Source organism: Anabas testudineus, chromosome 13 (assembly GCF_900324465.2).
Source record: "Anabas testudineus chromosome 13, fAnaTes1.2, whole genome shotgun sequence".
Taxonomy (NCBI): Eukaryota; Metazoa; Chordata; class Actinopteri; order Anabantiformes; family Anabantidae; genus Anabas; species Anabas testudineus.
Window position 1 is genome coordinate 18,169,052 of NC_046622.1, and position 24,869 is coordinate 18,193,920.

The 24,869-nt window shown below is 39.4% G+C and overlaps 1 protein-coding gene across 1 annotated transcript; it reads right to left on the minus strand.

Moving 5' to 3' along the window:
- Positions 1-1,000: 1,000 nt before the first annotated feature.
- Positions 1,001-22,068, minus strand: ptgir (prostaglandin I2 receptor). The gene is made up of 3 exons (XM_026376723.1): positions 21,771-22,068; positions 20,552-21,628; positions 1,001-2,921 (listed from the first exon to the last, which is right to left on the minus strand). Exons 2-3 carry the CDS (start codon positions 21,395-21,397, stop codon positions 2,631-2,633), a joined length of 1,137 nt encoding a protein of 378 aa, XP_026232508.1. The 5' UTR covers positions 21,398-21,628; positions 21,771-22,068; the 3' UTR covers positions 1,001-2,630.
- Between the last annotated feature and the right edge of the window lie 2,801 nt (positions 22,069-24,869).

Genomic DNA, 24,869 nt, shown 5'->3' on the forward strand with positions numbered 1-24,869 from the left:
TTTAACTTGCTAGATTTTGTTCTGACTGCTCCGTTAGAAATTGTTTTAGTCATGCCTGCTCCAGCCAGCCATGGTTCAAGCTGTTCCATTTATACAACTAAACTATGTCTCAGACTGACCTCAGTTTGCGGTGCTGCAGCAAAGGGTCCAAACCCTTGTTAAAAAATGTTTTTAATACATTTGTGGGAAAAGTGTATTTAAAATGTGGTCTGTGTTATGAACAAAGTGGAACCCAGCTGGAGTAATGCAGTGATTAGTTGTTGACTTGTCTGAGCAGCTGTCAGAACGAGCCACATGTAACCACATGCCAGTTACTGTGGTATGTGAATTGTTATTGCCTCAAAATCTCTGGGGGGATCTTTTTGAGCAACTCTGGCAAGCAATTAAGCATTAGCCTAAATCTTTTTGCCACCTTATACTTTCAGACATGACCATCTCATGAGAAGCCAAACTTTAGAAATGCACGCCCGGTTCCAACTGTGTGCACTCGTTAACCACATGGTGGTGCTACAGTCCCAGTCGGTGCTGTTTCTATGAGCTTGGGGTCAAAATAAAAACTGTTTCTAAAGATATGCAAACCAATATTTATACAAAAATTACACTGTTTAAATAATAAGTGATCACCATTCGTCGACTTCATTGTTAATCTTGCATGTAATTTGTATTTGAAGCGATCATCTTTATTTCCCACATAAACTAGCAGTTTCAAATGTAAATATTTAATCTGCCAGAATTCACACTAACTTTCTATTAGTCTCAATCACACAAGTGACATGTTTATAAACCTGTCATACTGCAGATATGTACACCCTTTCACTTCTTACTCAACCTTAATGGATAATTTCCCATAAAAACTTAAATTTACCAGTCAGGTTTGATTGCTAGAGAGGTTAGTTGATTTATGACAGAAATATTCACCTTTCAAGATTTTCTTATATTTTCTACACAACAGTGAGCAAAAAAACAAAACGGCATTAAATTGTAACGTTACTGAGCTTATAGAGACGATGTTTCTCTTCTATATTTTATTTCACATGAATAACATTAGTACCATATAATGTATACAATTTTTATATATTCTTTCAATGTATGTTTAAAAAAAATTACCCTGAAAGAACAAAATGTGCAAGTGGTACGGTGTGTCTGACTAACATCAGGTCATGCATGACTGATCATCAAAGACTATAAAGCAAAAAAAAAAAAGGTGAATGTGCAGCATTAACTCTAATAACCAGGTCTGTTATCCCTGTATCTGTATAAACCAAACCAATGCAGTTGAAAGATACACAGCAAGACACATCAGTGAAAAGCATAAATACACTACATTGCAGTTACAGCATTAAAGTCACAACAATAACAATAAAACTGACAAAATCTCACAGTGCATTTTGCAGCAGCAGGGTTTTTTCTTTAAAGCAAGAAAATATTTTAAGAACATTCACAATCATTGTAAGTAGCTTAGAAATAAGTGAGGTGGAACCCAATGTTATGATGCAATATGATGACGTTACAGGCAGGACAGGAACAGGTATTAGGACTGGTTTGGGATGAAAGTGGCCTTCAAAACCTGATCAACTCAACCCTGAAGCTGGTTTGGAATAGTCCTACAAGGATTAACTGATCTGGTTTATTGACAGAGGATTAGAGTTAAACTTCAAAAGACACAGGTTTAACTTTCGATCAACCCTTTAATCTACTTATAATAGATGTGTAATAATATAGTGCTCGAGTGCGTAGTTCCATTTTGGACTGAACACAGTGATGAGAATATTGTATATGACCATATCATACTGTACATTACATGTTCACATTCATGTCACGTCATAGTACTAGTAGTCTATGCTGCAGGTGGAAACGTGGGTGGTTAAAGGTTAATGATGTCTGTCAGAAAACACACATGGATTATTGTTTTCAAAGAGACCAGCATGACTCAGACAAGTCCTTATTGATAGGAGGAGTTTGCCGACATCATTTTACTTTGGTATGATGCAAAGCACACGCTTGCACTTTACAGTTCAGGAACAGATCAAGATTTGTGCTTCAGCCACACTAGAAGTTAGAGATGTCAGCCACTTTGTCCAGACTGAAATTTCCCAGCAGATAGTGGGTGGATATAAAATCTTGAACGGACAAGGTGAAGGCTTCTACTCTTTTTCATTTTTAAATGAAATGTTGGAATTGAGTGAACCTTGCTGACCCCTTAACTTTTCATTTATTATGAATTTGCCAACTTTGGTTTATGATTGCTTGCGAGTCTACCTGTTAACATAGCTTTACTATGTTGTTTGATTTGACAGTACATCATTCATGAGTATGAGCATTCATAGAGCTGCTGCAGTTAGGCTAGAGTGCTGTTTTTGTTTCTTGGCACAACTCCCCCAGTAACTATGACACTGTTTCATCAGTCCGCGTACCTTTAAGACCTAGTGCAATATTGTTCTCCGAAGTTCGTTCTTAAAAAAAACACATACAGAAGATTTCCCTTGTGACAGATACATCTTTGTCTTTGTGCCTTGAGTTTTGCTTGTAAATGTTACAACCTCCATTTGACGAATTTCTCCATGTTTTTTTTTAGACATGAAAGTCTCTCAGCCTACAGTTATCCCACACACCCGAGGGTATCTGTTGGGTCAAAGAGGTAAATTCGGGAACATGTTGTTCTGTGCAACTGTCACATCTGGGGGATTGCGCTGTATGTGACTACTGTCGAGGGGTAAAGACAGAGCACAGTGCGCTGTCGTCTTCACGGCTCCTCGGCTGAAGCGGCAGCTCAGCAGAGAGTAAAGGTGGTGAAACACAGACTTGCGGAAGATGATGAAGACCCAGGGATCCATTATGGGGTTGACAGCATAGAAGCGGAACGCTGTTAAGTTCTCTGCGTCCCCACAAAATGGATGAATGGCGTTGATAAAGCCTGCAATCTGAAGAGAGGAGTTTGAGGTTAGACATAATCTTTACTTTTCCTAGGTCATAAGTATATGACAAGAGATCACATGAGCAGCCGGTCACTGAATGCAGCTCTGATAAATATTTATGAACACGTGTCATTATTACTGTGACTTTTTTTATGTCACATGACTAAATGATTAATCAGAAAATACACGTTAATCAATAATATATCACGTAATTAATGTTAATCAATAATATTCAAGTCATGCGTTTATTGGATGGAGTTTTGGTATTTCAAAGATTAAACACTTTGTCTGCTGGATGGAGCCAAACCAAACCTGATTTTAAGCCTCTATAACAGCAGAACATAATGGAGCTGGCGGCACTTTGGTCTTCAAACAGGATGAGAAAACATGATAAGTGTGTTCAGTATCAGTGTCAGTTGCGACTGTGGTTCATCTTGCTACGGTAGGCTTAACAAAATGTCAACATCCGTCTCCTTATGCCAATAAAACTTGGTGCGAGCACACAATTTTCACTTTGTCCTTAATACAGGCGCAGATAATGTTAGGTGACAAAACCACAACTTTCTTCTGTATTGACCTTTAAGGCATGATAGAGTGCAGACAGGCAGCGCGGACAGCAGCTGGCTGCTTTTTAATCCTGGGCAGAGATAGAAGCGGCAGCTGGCTCAGGAAACTTCATCGTCACCTCACTCCTCTTCTCTATCAACAATTCTCCATTTCCTCCATGAAATATCCAACAAACAGTGGCCTAATTAATGGCTTGTGCTGATTGAGTGCTTTTGTGCATTGGTGTAAATGTTTCCCTGTTGCTATGGCCTGGATTGGAAACTAATAAGCCAAGGACAGAGTGAGAGGGGCCAGAGGGAGCAAGTCCAAAGCCAGGCCAAACCCGACTACCAGAGGGACCTGGCACAGGGCTGACTATGTTCTCTGTGTGCTCATTAACTGGCTGAAGTCACACGGATGTGGTCAATGACATTGATCTGCAGATACACCCACGAGAAAGACACGGCCAGAGAGAGGAGGACGCTGACTGAAGAAAGCCCAAAACAACAGCAATGATCCTGCTCTGTCTGCAAGATGTTGAGCTCAGTGGTATAATAACCTTCAAAAACCTGGAACAACATTGTCATCTTAGATGTGTCACAGCAAAGTGGAAGAAACCAAGGTCCAGATGTTCTTGACTTTTAGGAAGTAATTATGTTACTTGAGGCTGTGAACTCTCTGGAATTGCACAACCTGTGTTGCCACATGCACCATTACAGTTGGATTTTCACTGATTTCACAGGCTTAATACATGAAGGGAAAGGATGAAGTATTAATGGCTTTAACCAACACAGACAAGTACTTAGTCAAAATTGACATATTAGATACACGTTGGCCTCAGATTCCTTTTAGTGGATAACATTTTTTAAACAGATAATTGCAACCAAACCACAAGAAAAATAACCTTTTACAATGTGACCAAATGCAACTTCTTTTTCCCCTTGTCAGTTCCTGTAGTCATCTAATGATTGACATTCAGTACTAAATATAAAATGAACCTGTAAATATCTACAGACTGAGAGAGAATATGTGTTCCCTAAAAGTACCAGTTTATATAAACTGCTTGCTAGGAAACATCTGTGCAATAACAAATAATTAACTATGAAAACACGTTTACTTTCCAAAACCTTTACATTTACTTATCATTTGGGTGCAGTAAATCATATATGTCAGGGAGCGTAACATTTCACATTTAGTAATTCATGAAGTTTAGAAGTATAAAGTCTTGGATTATGCTAATCCACATGATGTTATTGTAGATGAAACACTGTTGGTGTAATGCTTTGTAATTTCAAGTGTACACTTTTATTTTTGTTAAAATGTTATTTAACATGTTCCCAGACTTCATAACATCATATTAAAAGCCTTTTATCAGTGTCCAGGAGAAACACTTGGAAACATATCAGACCTAATAGAAATAGAAATGAGCCTATGAGAATCACAGTTTTGTCTCAGAGCGCAGCAGAGGAGCAAGATGTGAGTAGTGACATTTACCTTTGGACTCACAATCACAACACCATTAATTACCCTGGATTATAACAAAGAAACAGACCTTGTGCTGGCAACAATTTGTTATTTGAATTAATACTTGAAGTAGAAATGAATCCCGAGCCTACTGGCATAAAACACACTAACAATCGCGATGAGAAATGCCTCTCGTGCTCAACATGCAGTTATTGCACACTTTGTTCATCATGCACTGCTGCCAAAAACATTTCCAATAGACATGCGTGCTCATTTTCTCTGCCATCATCCTCGCCCCCGGTGTCTCACTCAGCATTACCACCCCTCGCCCTTGCTTGTGTTCCTGCTTGCCACCCTGCCTCTTATGGTCCTCTAAAGCTACGCAGAGAGGGTCACAAATTACTAGCTGTCTTCTCCAAGTGCTGCAGGCTGTGGGGCCAAAACTGATGACATGTCAGGCTCTCCTTAAACAGGAGCATATTAATGTATCAGTGCCTGGTTAAAGAGCAAACCAGAAGCGGTATGCAGCCAGCAGGGTTCAAGGTGATTATTTAAGAGAGCAGAGAATCATGTCAGTGCAGAAACTCTTTAATGTAACGTATGCTTGAACTGCACAAGCAAGTTTGTTCACACGTGTAGTGTAAAAATGCAGAATATAAAGATATTTAGTTTTCTATCAGCTTTGTGAAAGAATAGCAGCATATCCTTACAGCTGAGAAGGTGAAGTGTTTTGGCATTTTTGACTTAAAGGATTGACTGATTATCAAATGAGCTGCAGATTGCTTTTCCATAGATTGACTAACTGTTTCAGGTCTGAATCTTTTTACTAAGTACTTCTTAGTCTTATCTTCATGTACCTGGGCCAGGTTAGCCGGGTGTAAATAGGCCTATACTGGCAGAGACATATAAGATGCTATTTGGCAGCTGATGATTACGGCATCTTTCAGGAAACAGACCACATAATGGATGTCTACCCATTATTTTCCATCTTGTGGTCCTGGAGGACTCTTCCAAAGTCTTGCTTCCTGATCCTGTTTCACTGATGGAGATTACAGGGCTTTCAGACAGGACTATTTACAGCAGTGAGTGAGGAGGAAGAGAGACATGCCGCCGAATGCTAGGAGCAAGTGTTTAAAGGAGTAGTTCAAGTACTTTTGGGAAATCCACTTCATTGTTTTCCTTCTGATAGTAAGATGAGAAAATCAGAGCAGTGAAGGAGTTTGTGTGTTTGTGAAACTGCTATAACAGACTTTTGCCCACTTGGAAGCAACAGAAACAATCTGTAAACACAACACGGACATATTATCACCCCTTAAACTGATAAACCTGATAGCCAAACGCATGTTTATTTACACGTTAAGCAGACTGGCACTGCATTTGCATGCACTTAAGTAACCAGGTTACTTAGAGAAAACATGTAATATGGGAATCTAGGAACGAATTTACATACTTACATTAATTAAGTAATGTGGTTACTTATTGTCACAGTATTTTTCCTCCTCTTTTAGTTCTTTTGCTCTCCACCGGCTCTTAAGTGAAATACCTGGCTTGGTTCTAGCGTGTTTTTAAAGCCGACGTTTCTGCTTACTATACTTTGGGTTGCCAGATACTGTTAATGACTGCACGATTATGTTTTGCTCTGCTTTCCTTGAAGGCACAATGGTATAAAATCTGGCCACTACACTATGATGCAAGGTTGTGGTTTCCACTGAGGAAGGGCGGACACATCCAATTCAACTTTTCAGGCTGTGTTTTTAGCAGCAGCATAGCTTACAAAACATTTGTGAAACTAACTAGTGTTTCCGCTTTGAGGAACACAAGTTCCATTAGTATACAGCAACAGCATGTGAACACAGTTCTCATTTAGTTCAGCGGAGTGAGTTCTCATTTAATAATAAATTAATAATAGTACATTTATTTGTAGAGCATTTTTCTAAACATGTGTTGCAAAGTTCTTCACATAAAAAGCAAAAAACACAAGTAACCCAACAAATCCAAAGTGAGCAATTAGGCAACAATGGTAAGGAAAAAATACCTTTAGAGGAAAAATCCTCCAACAGAACTAGGTTCAAGTTAGTCGGCCATCTACCTCGACCGGTTGGGGTGCGGGAAACAATAAACAGAATTTACAACATCGGTCCTTTGAAAAACCAGTTCCAAAAGATAAATGGAGGAAACTCAATCACATGTATCTGAATTAATAGGAAGCCGTCCTAAATAAAGAGTTGTCCTTGTTTAAAGGAGATCAGGGGAAAGAATTTATTGTATTTTAGAGATATTCCTGAGGTGAAAGAAACTGTACTAAAATCGAAACTGGTTGGCTATGACTCTTGTGACTTTTTGTCAAAATTCAGCTGCAAGAAATTTTGAGCCATCCAATCTTCTATATATATATATATATATATGTATATATATAATATTCTTATAATCTCATTGATACACTCATTTAAGGAACTCACTCCTCCATGGTCTGACACCTTAAAAGGGACAGTACAGCTGAGTGTCATCAGCGTAGCAATGGAAAGAAACACAGTGTTTACGAATAATGTGTCTGAGAGGGAGCAAGTACTGAGAGAATAAGATTGGTCCCAACACTGAACCTTGTGGGACTCCATACTTTGCAGGAGTAAAGGATGACTAAATTATTAAAGGAAACACAAAACTATCTATTGGACAGGTATGAAGAGAACCAGTCTAGTGCAATACCTGTTATTCCAGCCCAATGCTTCTGTTGCTCCAACTAAATGTGGTGATCAACTGTATCATAGCAGTACAAGAACAGAGCACATACCAGCGTCAGAAGCCACCAGAATATCATTAGTCACTTTTAGTAGGGCGGTCTGTGTGCTGTGATGTTTGTGAAAACCAGATTGGAATTTATCAAAACAATGTTACAGTTATCTGCAGCTAGAAATAAGTGTTTAGACACGTACCTTTCTAAAATCTTAGATATGAAAGGTAGTTTGGAGATTGGTCTATAGTTTTCAAGGAGAGAGGAATCTAGTCCAGTTTTTTTTTTTTTCAAAAGAGGTTGCACACATGCAATTTTAAAATAATCTGGGACATATCCAGTGGACAGAGAAGTATTGGTAATATACAGAAAAGGGGGAGCAAACAACTTGAACTTGAGTAACATAAACTGGATTAGAAGAGGGTTTCATACCAGAGACAGTTTGTAGTAACTCAGATAAGGACATCGAGTTGAAGTGCTTTCTCTATAAGGGTGAGAAACTTTGATGGGTGAGGTGTTAGGGATAATAGAAGCTCTGATTGACTCTATTTTATCATTAAAATATGTTAAGAACTTGCTGGTAGGGGTTGGGTTTACTAAATAATCATCAGTCTGAAATAAAAACTTCTAGCTCTGGCGTTCTTTACCATCCTACTGTAATGGAGTAGTGAGTCTTTCATAGCTTCATAATGCACTTGAAGTCCAGTTTCAGTTTCTTCCATCTCTGCTCTGCTTTCCTACACTCAGCTTTAAAGCTAGGAATACTGAGATCTATCCAAGGCTGCTTGTTAGTGTCTTTATGGGACACATTGGCAAACTTTAAGGGAGCAGCTGCTTCTAGTGCAGAGTCACAAATATTAATAAAAAGGCTGATGATATCATGGACATGTGATGCGCAAGACATGCCTTGCTTTAACATAGAAAAGTACAAGTGAACGTTGCTGCTCACTGGCTGTTAAATAGACGCCGTCTAACTGTGATTTTTGGATGTGTTGGTAATGAGTGGGGCTTTGAGTTAACTGACTTTCTATGCACAACTTTAGTTTCACACAACTGACAACAGACTTCTTTTTCACTGTTGGCCATCTCCTAGTGAAATGTTTTCCACCAGTCTTCCTTATTGAAACTAGAGTGAGACAACAAGAAAAATCAAATATGCATGCACCATAGCGGCCTCTGTCCCACATTCAGGTCTGGAAGCCTGAGTAAGTGCTGGCAGTGAGTCATACAGTGCAGACATGTAATGTAAAGGTTAGAGTGTTTGTATGCTAAGGGGAATTTTGCTTCTCCACATCCTGTAGTTACGAAGTTACTGAGGAGGCCGTTTGTGTCATCAGAGCTATAATGTAAAAAATAGAGTGAAAATATAGTGGGTGTGTGGTGGGAAGAATATACACACATCTGTGTCATGTTATGAATTTGTTCATTTCTCCCTAGGCTGAATTAAAGACTTTTTCAACACTGCCTGTAACAAGAAACGAGCAAGGACACAGATATACAAGATAACAAAACATTTTACACACACACACACACACACACACACACACACACACACACACACACACACACACACACACATAAGCACCTTCTGCTGTAAACCACACATGTAGTTTGATGCACTATAGTGTATTTGTTAAAAAAAAAACAGTATACTAACTATAAGCTATGGCTTTTATCACTAGAATCTATAATTATCAGCCTTTTTTTCTACTGAGTAAGTTGAAAATGTAGGGCAAACTAAAATTGTCACTGTGACCTCTCCTATGAGTAAACCTTTGCACATGTGTGGGATAAGGAGTTGTGAGAAATTGCTATCTGTTTCAAAATGAAAAGAAAAAAAAAAACTGCTGACAAAAACATACAGTAGCAATGCCAAAGAGGAAGTGGAAGCAACTGTGAAAATGTGAAATCCCCCTTACTTTCAACTGAGCAAAAGCGAAATGTAGAGCTAGTTGGCACTGCATGTGTCAGTACACGATAAGAATATTCTGGCCACAGCAACGGAACCTGCAGACACACAGAGGCTGTAAAAGGCGTTCACTGCAGTTCCTCATTCACAGAGATAAAGCTGCAAAAGGCCTGCACCTATTCTGTACTTATTTGATGTTGGCTGATGTTGATGTTGCTGATAACAATAATGTGTGGACTTTGAGATCAGGGACAGATTATCTTTTGACAGACGTTTGTGCTAAGAGAAAACTGTCCCTTTTTTGTCAAATCATTTCAATGCAAATGGCAATAAGTGTTGTGCTATCATAACAGACAGTTGCAGTGTAATGTTTTATATAATGATGAGCCTTGTTGTTTGCCTTTCAGTCAGTATTCAGGATATAAAACACCTGCAGCTTGGATATGTTTTGGTTACTCAAGGCTCCCATCTGTAGAATCTTCTGTTTAAATATGATAATGTCATGTTAATGCAATGGTAAGAGTGTCAGGTGACTTAATGTCGTTGATACTGTTGCAATGTTCACACATTGCTATTTACTGTATTGTGCTCTGACTAGCACAGAACACCTTCTAAATATATCAGTGTGTTTTGTGTTTTAATATTAAGATGTGCACCATACTAGCTACTTCAGTGTGTAACGTGATAGGCTGAGGTCACTTTGGTTAAACTATTTTTGGCCAAGATCTGATAAGATAACATAAATGTGATGAGGTAAAAACATGGTTAGCATGTCAATTTGCAGAAAGTTACAAATTTTACAAGTTTGGGGGCATTTCTAAGACAAACATGGCAACGATTTATCAAAGTAATATAAAATAATATGACAGCAGTGTCATGACATGTTGTTGTTTTAATACAGGAACATCACAGCCTCAACTATGAGTGCAGAAAAAGCAATAATAATCTAGTAATATCTTCTTCATAATGGTATACTTTAAATGTTAAATGTCATAGGTTAAAGATAAAGGTAATACAAAATCCCTTCATTATGCATTCACTGTCCAGGTTTGCATACAAAGTGTGTTCAACAAACCTATTTCCTCATCATACCACCTGAACAACCACAAAGTACCACAAACCCCCTGTCAACATCCAACAGTATATTTCCTACAGGACGTCGGGTGGGTGTCAGCAGGTGATCAGCAAAGGCAAAGGGGCATCTTAGGCAAACTCTCACCCTGATGAGAATTGATTTTGTCTCATTTCTCTGGCTTCTCCACACTGTTCCTCAAACGAAAAGTTCAAATAAGCTACATAAAGTACCTAAAAATAAAAACAGACTTCAAACATGTGCTGTACAAAGCCCATCATCAAGCTCTGTGACATAACAGACAGTGGGGGAACTTATTCCCATCACATATTTCTAGGTTCTCTAATAATAAACATCACTTAGGGTTCACTGGACCCTAAAATCCCAAACCACAGAATCCACACTGGCTGCCTGGTTGCAATTATCTTTTTGAAATTGTTTACTCCCTGTTGTCTGCATACTTTGGCTGAAAGTGTATTTGAAGGAAAGACTTGTTTCATTCAAAGGAGGGAAAGATTTAGTAAGAGTTTACGATGCCCACTCCCAAAACTGTAGAAATAATAATAAAAAAAAAAACAAGTGTGAAAGAATAATCATCTATGTAAAGAGAACATTTAGTGATTCATGCTGTGTTGTCACACCAAACTAGGCAACGGCACGACATGGTTGATCTAATATGTTATTTCTTTTTTCTTTTTTTTTAGGTAGATGCTATAATATAATGCTATAACTTCACCTGACATCAGATGAAGTCATCTTAATGGAAGAGGAATATTTATGACAGGGTTAAAAACACAGATAGTATCCACACTTTCTTTAAAAGCTCAAAAGCTATATTTTGTGTATAAAGCTATGTGGGTGTATTCTTTTTTACTGCATTTTTTCTCTTCTAAACATTCGAGAAACATTTGAGTCACCCTAATGACTCAAATGTTTCTGGATGCATGGTGTGCCTTGTGATATTACGCTTTTATAGAACTCTCTGTTGTCAGCTGTTTCCTTTTTTCACATGTTTCCAGCACAACATCCCACAATTATGGTTTGTTTGATGAGAGGGTGTTGTATTTCACAGCTGCGTCTCAGCCAAGTTTTATTAGGTCATTCTGTAAGTCTGAGACTGTTGACAAGGTGGCATATGAAACAGGAATACTATTTTTCTGTCTCTTCCCCGGAGATGTTAAGTTAACACCAGTGATGTGGTTGGATGGCTTTTTCAATTTGACCCTGACTAGTTTTATAAATTCTTATTAAACACATCCAACCTCTCATTGTTTCTTTTTTATTAGCAAAGAGAAATGAAAATAAAGGTAGCAGGCTACATATTTTTTTCTGCTATGGTCACATGATCTGTGACTAATTAATAGTTTAATTAGTCAACATTTCAGCCTTTAATTCCAAAATAGCTAAATGGCATAGGTTTGTCTGTGTTCTCTGCAGCTGGTGTCCGTCTTCAGCCAGAGGGTTTAGTTGAACATTCTTTTACACAAATGAAAAAGAAAGAGCTGGTTAAATTATTTCTGTGACTTGTAGACAGATGTGATGAATTAAACTGACATTTGAGACGTTAAAAAACCCAATATAAAACAACCTATTACAGACATGTTAGTTGACACTAAAAATTGCAGCGTGTCAGCCAAAAGGACTTGTAAAACATCACTGCGCTGTCATTGTAAACAAAACAGAGTAGATGTAATGGGATGTTATGATTGGGTTACAACAGATTCAGTGTCAATAAGTGGATTTGATACTGAATTTGCATTTAAAATATCACTATCAAACCTAATTCCTAGTATAAACCGATTTACAAATCCCATGACCTAATTCCTCAACTTATCTCTATGACTTATTTGAATAGTTTTTGATTTTAAAAATGTGTCAATGATACATTGTTAATAAACAAGGATCAGTATATCGGTCTATGCTCAGGTTACCCCCCAGGTTGAGAAACCATATACTTGGGTGTGGAGCACATTTTGCGCAATGTTGCGAACAAAGTAGTTTCTGATGGATAGATAAATTACTGTGGACACACATTCTAAGAAACCAAAAAGGCAAATATGGAGAGCGCAAAGTGATGTGATTGCACATACAGCAAACGACGGCGTGAGAAAGATATGCTGATATTTCCTGTGTGTCTTGGCAACTACTGTAAATGCGTTAACCAGCCTCTCTGATAAACCAATTTCGACACATGCACACAACCTACTAATGTCTTTGTACATCGGAGCATCCAAAAAGAACCAATGCACTTTATTTCAAAGACAACCAACACTGAGATTTAAAAAATTCAGTACTTGAGGGCAAAGGAGGGACCTAAACTAAAACCTCTATGGTCCAGACTATGCCCAGGGGTTGGTCTAATGATTAAATTAATTTATTGATTGATTGATTAATCTATCTAATAATGTTCATTTAATTGCCTTGTTAAACAGCTTTGTCAACAAATCTAAACAAAACACATCAACAATACCAAAAGTATAAAATAAAAAAATGACAGTTTGGTACATTACTCCTTAGTACATCACTTTCAACAGTTACTGATATTTTCTGTATTTCTGGTAATAAAATATTCAGTTATATGTGCAAATGATACCGCCCTTGTTTTTACACAAGGCACTGGAGCTTCTGCTTTAACATTTGGAAAATATATTAAACCTCTGGGTAAAATATTCCTCCACACTCCTCAATTCTTTTGTACACATTTGTTACTCTTTGCATAAAAAATGTTCACTCCCTGCCATTTATTATAGAGAAGGCAGATTTATTCTGGGCTAACAGATCCTCGTCTCCGCTGGCCCACAGCTATTCCTGTACCATTTGCCAAGATCAATAAGATGTATTCTTTTGTCAATGTAGTAAACCGTTGCATGTGGCCATAAAACTATCCAGGAATTTGATTCTGAAGGAACAATGTGCACATGATATTTTGCTCCCATTGTAACTTCAGTTATTTGTTGGACGCCAGCAGTGCTGGAGCCTATCCAAGCTGTTATTGGGCAAGAGGCAGGGTACGCCCTGGACACGTCACCAGTCTATAACAATATAGAGACATATAGAGACAGACAAACATTAACAACTATAGACAACTAAGAAACACAGTTCACACAGTTAGATGCATGTCTTTGGATGGTGGGAGGAAGCCGGAGTACCTGCAGAAAATCTACGCAGAGAATATGCAAACTCCACATAAAAGGGAACCGGCCCACCTGTGAATTGGTACCCTGGTCCTTCTTGGTGTGGGGTAATAACGCTAACCAATATAATAGTCTGAAGCAGTCCTCAGTGATAGATGTCTTTATTTGTCTGTCTTACTCTCCTGATTTATCCAGGTTTACAACTTTCCTCTTAAATTTCATATCATGAACAGACACTATCTGAAAATGTGGTTCTGAACACGCTCCAGGTTTTACAGGCCTACAGGAAATGTTTGTAAATCTAGCAAGAAGAAAAAAAAAGAAATAATGTTCTCACACATTGTCTGTTGCAGACTGTACATCCATTGCCAGTTCTGTTGGGCTGATGTTCAAAGACGTTTGTCATAGTGTGAATGCACATGAAAGAAATATTTAAGCCATTGTTTTTTATGTATTTATAAAAGACTCTGACATCATGCAATCCTTCCAAAAGTGACACTTATTCATAAACACAACCAGGATCTAAGAATCCTAGACAGCAACCGCCATAAATAATAGCATCAATTATTTTCAGCAATTATTGCCCAATTAAGGGCCTGAAGGCCTAAAGGGTTAGTGAGAGTTCAGCAGTGCAGTAACTGTTGCACTTGTTGGTACTGTATACATCTCTCTATATGCCCAATTTACTACTATTCAATCTGCCCTGTAGCTACACAGAATGTGGTTTCACTGAAGGAAAACAGAAACTAACTAACAGCATAAGAACACACTATACAGCAACATTGCAACACTGTTGCAGGGTCAGTGTTCATTTCGAAGTAATTTTGCCACAGGGTTACAGTAAACCTGTGTTGAATTATGAGTAATCATGACAAAGGGCTACATTCAGTGTTTTCACTTTTACAGATGAATTTAACAAGTTAAGTCAAATGTAAGACAATATGATAATGAAGATCATTTAGCACCTTTGAGCTCCTTGTTTTTATTTTGTAGAGGGCAACTCGACAAAGGGCCAGATATATCCATCAGAAGCTGGTGGAGACCAAAAACAGAGCTAAAAGTGAACACTGCAGGTGGCCAGAGACACGACTCAAAAAGGACAGATAATGTTTCTCCTTATTTGACCTGAAAAGGTTATGAGAGGTCAATATTTATTTTTTCACTTCCTCCAAGAGGCCTCAAAAATTTGGCAGTAACATCATGAGACTGAGCATATGTTCTCCCTTGGGTTGGAAACCCGGCTCTCCACTATTAGTTCTGCTCTAACTCAAACACAATCAGGTTCACAGATGATGACATATTGAAACCAATTGGTTACACGCAAATGTTGTTATGCCACTCAAATTCTAAGATTAAAGATTAAAGCATAAAGTCACACGCATCTTCTCCTCAGGAAACATAACACATATTATCTTGCATAGCCTCTTACTTTAAATGTGTAACTGTGGTGAGGTGACAATAAAGGTGCTTATATCTTGTAGCATGTATCTCTGTTGTTCTATTTTCTATCTCCCATCTGTTTTCCACATTTGTCTTTACCCTCGGTTCGTCATTCTGCACCTCAGCCATTAAAAACCTCTTCACCAGCTGCTTATCTTTTATTGTCCTCTGACTGAACCCTGAGGACATGCTCTCCAGCACCTGCAGAGTGCAATGATTTTAAAAGTATCTACAGCTCATTACTTCGAGAAACATTTGTTGTTCACTCTCTCCTGCGTGGCTCGAACTGTGAATAAATACATAAAGAGCGAGATCAGCAAACCTGCAGCCTTGTGAGCACTGTAATAAGAATAAATGTGTGCATGTACATGAATGCGTTTCGTAACATGTAATAAGATGACCGCGGGATTAAGTGTCCATCCACTACGAATCCTCATTGTTCAGTCCACAAAGCCAGCTGCTGATTGCAGAGCATCATCTATCCCTATACGCAGAAACCTGGACAAAGCTCACAATGAGATTTACCTCCCAGCAGCACCTGGAGGACCTTGTGCACAAAGAAGGCTCTTATTTTGACAGTCACAGCATGCAAGTCTTTACATCTCTACAGCTGCTTTCAGAAATGACCTGAACAAATCTATACATTACCTGGGTGAGTTGCATGTGACAGCACAAATGTCCGAGTCGGACGACCTGGAGATAAGCCAAGCTTTATCCCATGTAGACTTTATCCTAGTACAAAGACTGGGTAATGTCAGAATATGACCTCTGCTGTGTCATGTCATGTGTGCTACATGTGAGAAAGCACAACTCTGCACAATGTCCAGACCTGGTTCCATTAACACTGTCTGAGTTTATATGTGAAAACACTTTAACCGTACTACTTCCCTGCTCTATGGCAAAGGTCATAGTTCTATTACAAAGAACCCAAACATTGGTTCAACATTTTGTTGCAAAAGTAGAGTCGTCTGAGGCCCAGATGAATTTCTGAAGTGTTTGTAAATAGTTATCAACCTGTCATTCTGCATATCTTCACTGGCTTTCAAGCCTGGGCTTTGACTTTGACTTAAGGGACATACGAGCTCCGGGCTTTTTTGGATGCTTACAGTTTAAGTTCTGCAAGGAAATAAACAAAAAAATAGTTTAAGGTGTTTTAAAGGAGATCTAATCTTGACTGTGCCTTCATAAGACTCCACTAACTGCCTTCTCAATCTTTTAAGTCTATAAGAACCTAAACAACTAACTTCAGTCAAGCCATTTGCTTTCACCTACCTTTTTTTTTTTTAAACCCTCCATATGCATTCGTTTCAGCGTGGTTTCCTTCCACCCACTCTGTCAGACAACACAGATTTATGAGGTGCTGTGCTGACTCTCTGAGGCACGATGCCCTGTGACTGTAAATGTGTCAGAGCTACTTGCTGTTCTTTGCCTTCTTCCTGACAATCTCTAGTTTGCTCAGAGCTATTGGAAGAGGTATGGCATTTCTTTTTATATTCTTCCAAAGCACACAACATGCTGTGATTTTTTTGTGCTTGCTTGAACTGAATTTTTATTTTGATATCCTCAGCATTAAGAGGGCTTGGGAGTAAGACGAACAATTCACTCAACACAGCTGCAACCATGAGCTGAACATGACTGCTTGCAAGCAAACATGCACATAAACAGATCCTAAAATGTTCTATGTTGAAGAAAATGCAATATACACCTTTGTAAGGATAAATGTTCCAGCATTTTCTGAACATTCAGTGTAAATCTCAGTAGAGAAAAAGTACTATTTAGTTAATGATTCTTTGTGCATAACCGATTATCTAACCTTACACATGTCAATTTTAGTTTGCTGACGCAGCCACTAATGGAAACCTTTTATCACTGAGCTGAAACGATACTGATCATAATGACTGAATTACAGCTCTAACAGTCACCTAAAACAAAACCTCCCTGTCTTCCCATACCATTTTCGGCTCATCTTAATTATTGAATAATACTATAAAAGGGAAATTTAGAAGTAAAACCAATTACTGTTTTGTAAATAGCTTGTGATATGAGTGCAGCACTCTATTGATCCGGGTATTGATCAGTAACATATGGCCCCAAGGTAGCTTCTGTGCATCCAAGTGAAACGGCAGGAAGACGTCATATTGGCTGTTGTCACAAGCAAATTATCAGTCGGTATCTGTCGCCTGCAGAGAGGAGACAGCTTTGATCATTTATAAACTGAGGGCATCTCTTGAAGAAGGACAGCGTCCATCAAAACAGATAAAATACTGACACTAAATCCTCACACTAAATGGACGACCCTGTTCTTCTGGGTAAGCAGTGGTTTTCACCTCATTGCTTTCCCACAATCCTATCCCAGCAATCATCTCAAGATCATCAATCATCACATTTCATGTCGACCTAGCGTCTCTCAGATAGCACAGTCCTTATAACTGACTGAAGTGAGAGTGGTGTGCAGCTTATTGGACATTTTCCTTGGATCTTTTGTGGACTTTTCTTCAAAAAATACAATGATCATGTAAAACTTTCCTTTTATGTTACATTAAATTCATGTTAGATTTTGGCTGAAGATCAGTTTAGTATTAGATACAAAAAAAACATCCTATAAATGTGCAGTCAGTTGGAATAGTTTTATATTCTTAATTTAATGTATGTTAATTGAATTTTACTGATGGTGTAAGCTTACATAACGTAGCTCTGTGTTTGCTTATACTGGGAGAGGAGGCTTTCAGTCCTGTCCCACACCTGTAGATGGATTTATGTATGTGCTGTATTGTAAACGTTAAACAAGCAGTCATTTGAAACAATGTGTCAATAGTCCGTCCTAGAACAAACCGAGGACCTCATCGTTCATGCTTCATCAAACAAATCAAACGTTCTTTCACAGAGCGGCTGCAGTGACGCCATTCATCACATCAACCTGACAAATGGCACCTTATCTTTTTTTCAGCTGTCTACTGCAACTGCACAGTTTGTGCTGTAGGTTCAAATCATCCGGCAACATCAGGCCAGGGCTGGAGTGTGACAAGCTTGGGAAACATGTTGATGATTCAGGTAACAGCGAACAGGACAAACATTCACAGCTAAGGGATTTCTCTTAATGATTATCTCAGCTCACAACGCACACAGACACCACCTCAAAAAAAAAAAGGAGAAATTCCCACACATCTGATTATCTTTTATCAATTCTCTGATTGCACCACAACAATGTGAACTTTTACTTCTGGAAAATTGAATAATCTTGATGGACTGAACAATTGTTCAAGACATTTACAGAGCAAATCCAGCCTTGTCGCTTTTTGTCCAAGATGCACTTATCAAATATAAGATCTAGCAACTTGATCCCTAAATAGACGGACCAACCGTGACTGTGATGCAAAGAGCTTGAAAAACAAAGAATGTTTTCTGAATTTTTAACTTTTCTTCCAATTTAAAAAAATATATATATATATTTCTTTCGGGGCCTGATTTCCATCTCACCCACATCTATCAGCACGCAGTCTGTGCATAGCAAACTACAGACCTCATTCTTCTTGAAAGCATCGCTCTCTCCAAGGTATATTCAGTTACATGAAATTGCTTTGAGCAAATAACCGGAAACACGTGCTGAACGGTTTGTATTGGCATCGTTGTGTTTATGCAAGCATCATGACTAATAATACAGCCTGTATTTTTGTGCATGCATAGGAGAAAGCTTGCTAAAGTCCAACCTGTGTCACCAGAGGAACGCTGCATGATCTAAACTAGAGATGTACAATATATGCAATGTAGCATGCAACAACCTCGAGGATGTATGTGGAGAAGTGTGTTTCTTCACACAGACACACACACACAGACACAGACACATGTCTGCTGGGATGATGCATAAATCATTAAATGCATCCATACATGAATAATTCAGAATGACAAACTACAGATCAGGCTCGTAACTCTAGATTGTTTGGGCAGGGGAGATTAAATAATGTATATTGGCGAGTAAAGAGAGTTGTAAAATAATCAAATCAATTGACAGAACAAAGATTGACTTTAGATAAGCAGAGCAGAAGTCCTAAAACCTAACTGGCCATTTACCACTTATTTTCTATGGAGGTAAATTGGGTCGAGGTAAACATTTGGTTCATCTTTCATTGTGCTGTGAAACTGAAACACAAAACATGTTGTACAACTAGAATACATCTCATATACAAGTGGTAAAACTGAGGTTTCAGTTTCCTGAAGAGTTACTCAGAGTTTTGACTATTATGCATCGTCACCACTGTTCATTCCCTTGGGCACTCAGAGCCACAACTCTGGGCAAATAGCGCATGCATGCACTGCAGGTTAGTCAAGCCTCGGAGCCTCACCACAAACCATCCAGATGCAGACAATGAGTAGTTGGTGAGGAGTGAGAACATGAGCAAACATTTTTTACTGCTTTCTGGAAACTACTGATCATCAGACCACCACTGTTGAGAGGTTAACCTAAATAAATAAATGAAGACATGCTGGTATATATAACTCATATTAATAAAACGCTGGTTTTTGCACCTCTGGCTAATGTTTCAGTGCACAGAGGGGAGGCCTAATCCTGGACTCCTGCCAGAAGAGCTTTGCCCTCTGGGAGAGGTAGGGCCAGACCAGTCCTCCAAGGTTGTCACAGGTTTGGCACATTCCTCTCGGGGACAGATTCGAAGCAAGGCAGACGCATGCACAACACAAGCATGCATGCCAATGACAGCATGTTTTGTGTGGCGAAGGTAGCACTCTGGGGCACACCTTTCATAAGTGGAGCCAAAGCAAAGCACGAACAACCGTTAGGGAGACTCCGAGAGGGCGCACACAAACACATACCGCAGCAACAAAAACATTAACGGTCGCTATGTCAGCTGGGCTATCTATGTACACAACTGTTACAGAACGAAGGGAAGGAAATAGTGTTAGTACATACAGAGTTAGGAAACGACCGAATGTTAGAATGAATCGCTTTAAAGCTGATGACTCTGTTCTTTACTGACTGTGTGTAGACATACATCCAACCAGGGATCTATAATATAACAATAAGAATTACTAAAATCCCATTTGCTGTTGTTCATCCAAGACAAACTTTCTCCAGCTTGATTTCACTGAGGACTGTGGTTCATGCTTCAACAACTGGACAATGACACATCAGGGTGTCTGCTCATTCCTCCTTTTCCAAGGAGAAATGCAATAAATCATGAGATGCTTACATGCCTGTCATGATTCAGTGCCATAATCTGAATCACAATATTTAGTAATCATATCATATCACCACCACTTCATGTTGAGGCTACAAAAAAACATGGACACAGAGAGTGAGAGTAGAAAAGTCAAATGTGAACTTACAGTGAGTGGAAGGGAGCAGATCACAAAGATGACAGTAATGAGTGCCAGCAACACCAGGTGATCCATCTCCTCTTCCCCCTGTCCGAACCAGGCCAGGCTCAGCCTCCTCCTTCTCCCTGTGGATCCAACTGAGCCACGGCGCATCATCTGGCTTCGGTGCATCTTGCACAGGCTGACGATCACTGAACCGTTGCACACAAACACTGCAAAGATCAGCAGCGCCATGAGGGACGAGTAGGACAGAGAGAAGGCCAACACTAAGTTTGACTGCTCATCTCCTGTCGCGTCCATATCGATGAAGCACCACGTCCCGGGACAGTACTGTCTGAATTTGCCATATCCACCAAATGGTAGGAGGCAGAAAGCCAAGGAAAAGACATAAATAAAGAAAAGAGTGAATTTGGCAAAGGTACGGCGGATGTGTACAGAGTAGAAGTAAGGGTGGCTAATGGCCAGGCAGCGTTCCACAGCCATGGCACACAGGATGAGCATGGGTGCCAGGCCGAAGAAACTCATGGCAAAACCAAAGAGGTTACACAGGCTTTTACCACCCAGGTTTATCAGAGACATGTTGCGGGCATAGCAGATGAACACTGGTGGGCTGAGGAGGCAGGTGCCCAGCAGGTCAGTAAGGGCCAGGCCGGTCACCAGGATGCAGAAGACAGACGACCTGGATCGATGCTTCTTCTGGTGGACCCCGAGGATTAAGAGAGCCAGGAGGTTTCCCACCACGCCGGCCAAAAACATGAAGATGCTCGTCGCTGGTTTGCCATCTCCGTTCACAGTGAGAGTCTCATTGCAAGTGGTGTTGTGACATGATGCATTTGAAACCATGCTTTTGTTCATGTCTAACTTACTGCAGAGAATTACGCCTGCTTAGTGTGGACTTAATGAGGAATTCCCAGGCAACAAGAGGCAATCCTGATTTCTTGATATCATAATTTGACACAACATCAGGCAGGGATGCACGGAAAGACCCCTCATCATTATTATTATTATTATTATTATTATGCAGTGGCTTAAAACATAATTTGTTCCGTCTCCTTCTCCGTCTCTTCCTTAAACACAGTATTTGTTCTGTGGAGACAAGAAATCAACACTTAGTGCTGTGGTGGCCAACCTTTCCTAAAAACAGAAATCATGTCATCCCTGCTTCTGCTCAGCCCCCGGTCTTACACTGTGCAGCTCATCGTGGTTTTAGTGACTAATAATCACTCACCTTTCTCTGGCTCTGCCGGGAAGACACCGTCTGAAACTGTTCAGAAGTTCAAACTTGCTCTGCTTCTATTTCTTCTTAAACTCCGGTGTTGTTGGCCTGTGCCAATAGTCGGACCCCGAGTTTTTAAACTGCCGGTAACGTGTCCGCAAGACGTCACTGGATCCAGAGAGTGAAGCTGCGCTCACACCGCGCGTCTCCTCCGCTGTGTGTCTCTCTCTGTCTGTCTCTCTCTGTCTCTCTGTCTCTCTCTCTCTGTCTCTCTCTGTCTCTGTCTGTCTCTGTCTGCACCTCCCAGCCTCTGTTTCGGATCGATGTCTGGTCCCACCCCTTCAACCGGTGCTGACGCGCCCTGTGTCACATTGAAAGAGCGAGACATTTAAAGTTGAGGTTCAAAGTCACATCAAGTATTCTCACAGTGATTTAAGTAGATTTATTAGTAGCTCTCCTGTAAAGAACACATGTCTCTAGTTCTTTCACGTTTTGAATTTTGCAAAACTAAATTGATCCTGTTATGTGTCAATTAGATGATCTGTGTGTTTCTGTTTATTCACACATGCTCAGAGAGGTTTCTTTAGTAGCCTATCTATTGTATTTCAGTGAGTGATCAGTGCCCCCACATAAAAACCAGTTAGATGATTTTAGTAGCAGTGGCTTCAGCTAACCAAACTAGATTTCTCTTGGTGTACATATGTCCAAGTGAGACGTATCTGGGAGCACTTTGCACTGCTAAGCTCTCAAAGTGGCTTCTCCAACACTGTTTATAAGTTTGTGGCCAGTAATAGAAGCAGATCGAGCTGCGTTATGAGCACACTGGACATAAACATCTCACCCCACAATTACATTTTTCTCAAGTTTCAGACCAAACCTCCAAACATATACTATAAAGATGAAGCAGTAAAAAAAGATCAATGATAAAACCTATAGAAACAATAGAGTGGTGTGATTCAGGAGCACAAATGTATTGACACGGTCACTTGGCTCAGTATTGGCTTATTCCCCATGTGAGTTCAGCAAAAAATGTAACACAATTAGTCTTTTGTGTAAGTATTTGGTTTGGCAGTGTCTCTCCTTGGTTTTTAAAAAAAAGTGTTTTGGACAACCTTAATCTTGGCTAGTTTACATTTCATGCAGCCTCCGGTGCGACTCAACCAAGAAAGGGAGGATCATCGCACTTTGTCTGGCCTCAAAAGCAGTGAAAGCACATTTTCCCTGTTTGTTCCGTGCGTCTCTTGCCCTGATAGTTCACTCCTCGTTTCGGGAACACACAGTGGGAGCAGAGAGAGTGGGAAATCTTGTGCGCTCTGCATGCAGGCGCGCTTTGATTTGGCCCCAAGGATTAAGAATAATGAATACGTTTGTCAAATATTTGAACAACTTGTGTCGCACAAAAGTGAACCCAGAGAGAAGCTGTTCAGAAAACACAATTAGTGCTCATACAACATGACAGGTGCAACGACAAGGTGTGACCTAATAAATTAGAAATACATGATTATAAATACATTAGTGTTATCAATATATAGTGCATGGCAAATAAATGCACACTTCAGTCGAAGCAGATTGAATGTCAGTCAAAGTCAAAGCACAGTGTTCCTTAGAGGAAACATGCAAATACAACATTCAAATTATCAGGTATCTACAAAGGAAACTACCATTACTACCATTACTATTAGCATGGTTACACACATATTTCTGAAACCAACCTACGCCTACGTAAGAAAGAAAAGTCATTTATGTAAAAGCAAACTTTTACAAAAAGGTTAAAAAAATTCAGTCTGACTCAGAGCTGAAGGTTTCATTATATATTAACACAGAATCATATTAAATGGTATTAATGATATATTGATTGACACAAAACACTACCAACACAAACATAATGGACATGTCAATACTTCCCCAGACACAGGATGTAATAATGGTGAAGCGATGTTGTGCTCATTACTATAGTAATTATGCCTTCTTAATAATTCTACGTGCTCCTGTTTCCTGTTGCTGTTTGTGTAATTGGTTGAAAATAATCACCACATATTGCCAAGGTTCAGTTCATGGAGTAATGGTGATCAAATCAAAGTGTTAAGAGTCAAACAAAGGCATACAGATGTTTGCTGCGAGTCTTCTTTTTAGTTTGACTTCACCTTTTCCAAGGCCCTCGTGCCCTCATGGATGGCATGCAGGGTGTTTACAGTCTCACCGTCCATAAAACAAACCAGGCCAGCACATTTAAATAAACAGCAGACATAGACACTCAAAACAAATGCAGATATAGTTGCACACTTTGCCCAAAACAGGAGACGCTTTGGCGAATTTGCACAAGTTCTTACTATAATACATAAACAGCATAACGATAGTTGCTGTGATGCAAGAGAAGCTGCCGGTGTTTGGTTGTGTGGGTATGTAGTTACTTGATGAGTAGATATGTGTAGTGACCTAAGTTTTATATAATCCAAACATACAGTTCAGGGAAGGTAAATTCTCCTAATTAGATGCATGGATGATAATAGACAGATGAATGGATGGATGGCTTGCAGACTGGATTTTAGTGACCTACAGTAACAATAAGGAAGTCTACAATGTAGACTCACGTGTTCACTCATCAGATTGAAATAAGAAAACGTGATATCATAATAAAATCAGTTACTATGACAATGTACAGTTACAGTAATTTTCCATCTTCCTTAGAGTACATGTCACACAACTAGCAGATGTCTGGATGTGGTTGTTGTGGTAAGAATTGTTTTCTCCCTCAATAACATTTAAGAAGGAACTAAATGAAGTGTCACAAGACAGCCTCTAGTCTATTGTGTCAGGAAGCAACTCCACTTGCCATTCAATAGCACTTTTGGAATATCATACCATGACCTGAACGACTGGGAATCTCCACAGACAGGTCAGTAAAAGCATCAACGTTTCCTCGCATGTGTGAACTCTAACATCGCCAATGATCTGTAACTGACGTAAACGGGCAATTTTCTGGAAGAGGCCCGGTATCAGTAAAAAAAAATGTGATCTTGAGCATTTATTGTAACTCATAACTCACTGGAAGAGGGATGGATTTTAACTTTAAACTGTCATGAGTGAAATTACGAAACTTTTGGAGCACAG

Bases quoted from the DNA above. Each gene is read 5' to 3' on its own strand.
- ptgir (XM_026376723.1), bottom strand. From the start codon at position 21,397: ATGAACAAAAGCATGGTTTCAAATGCATCATGTCACAACACCACTTGC. The intron at 2,922-20,551 runs GTAAGTTCACAT...TCCTCTCTTCAG, and splicing joins TCTGCTCCCTTCCACTCACT to ATTGCAGGCTTTATCAACGC.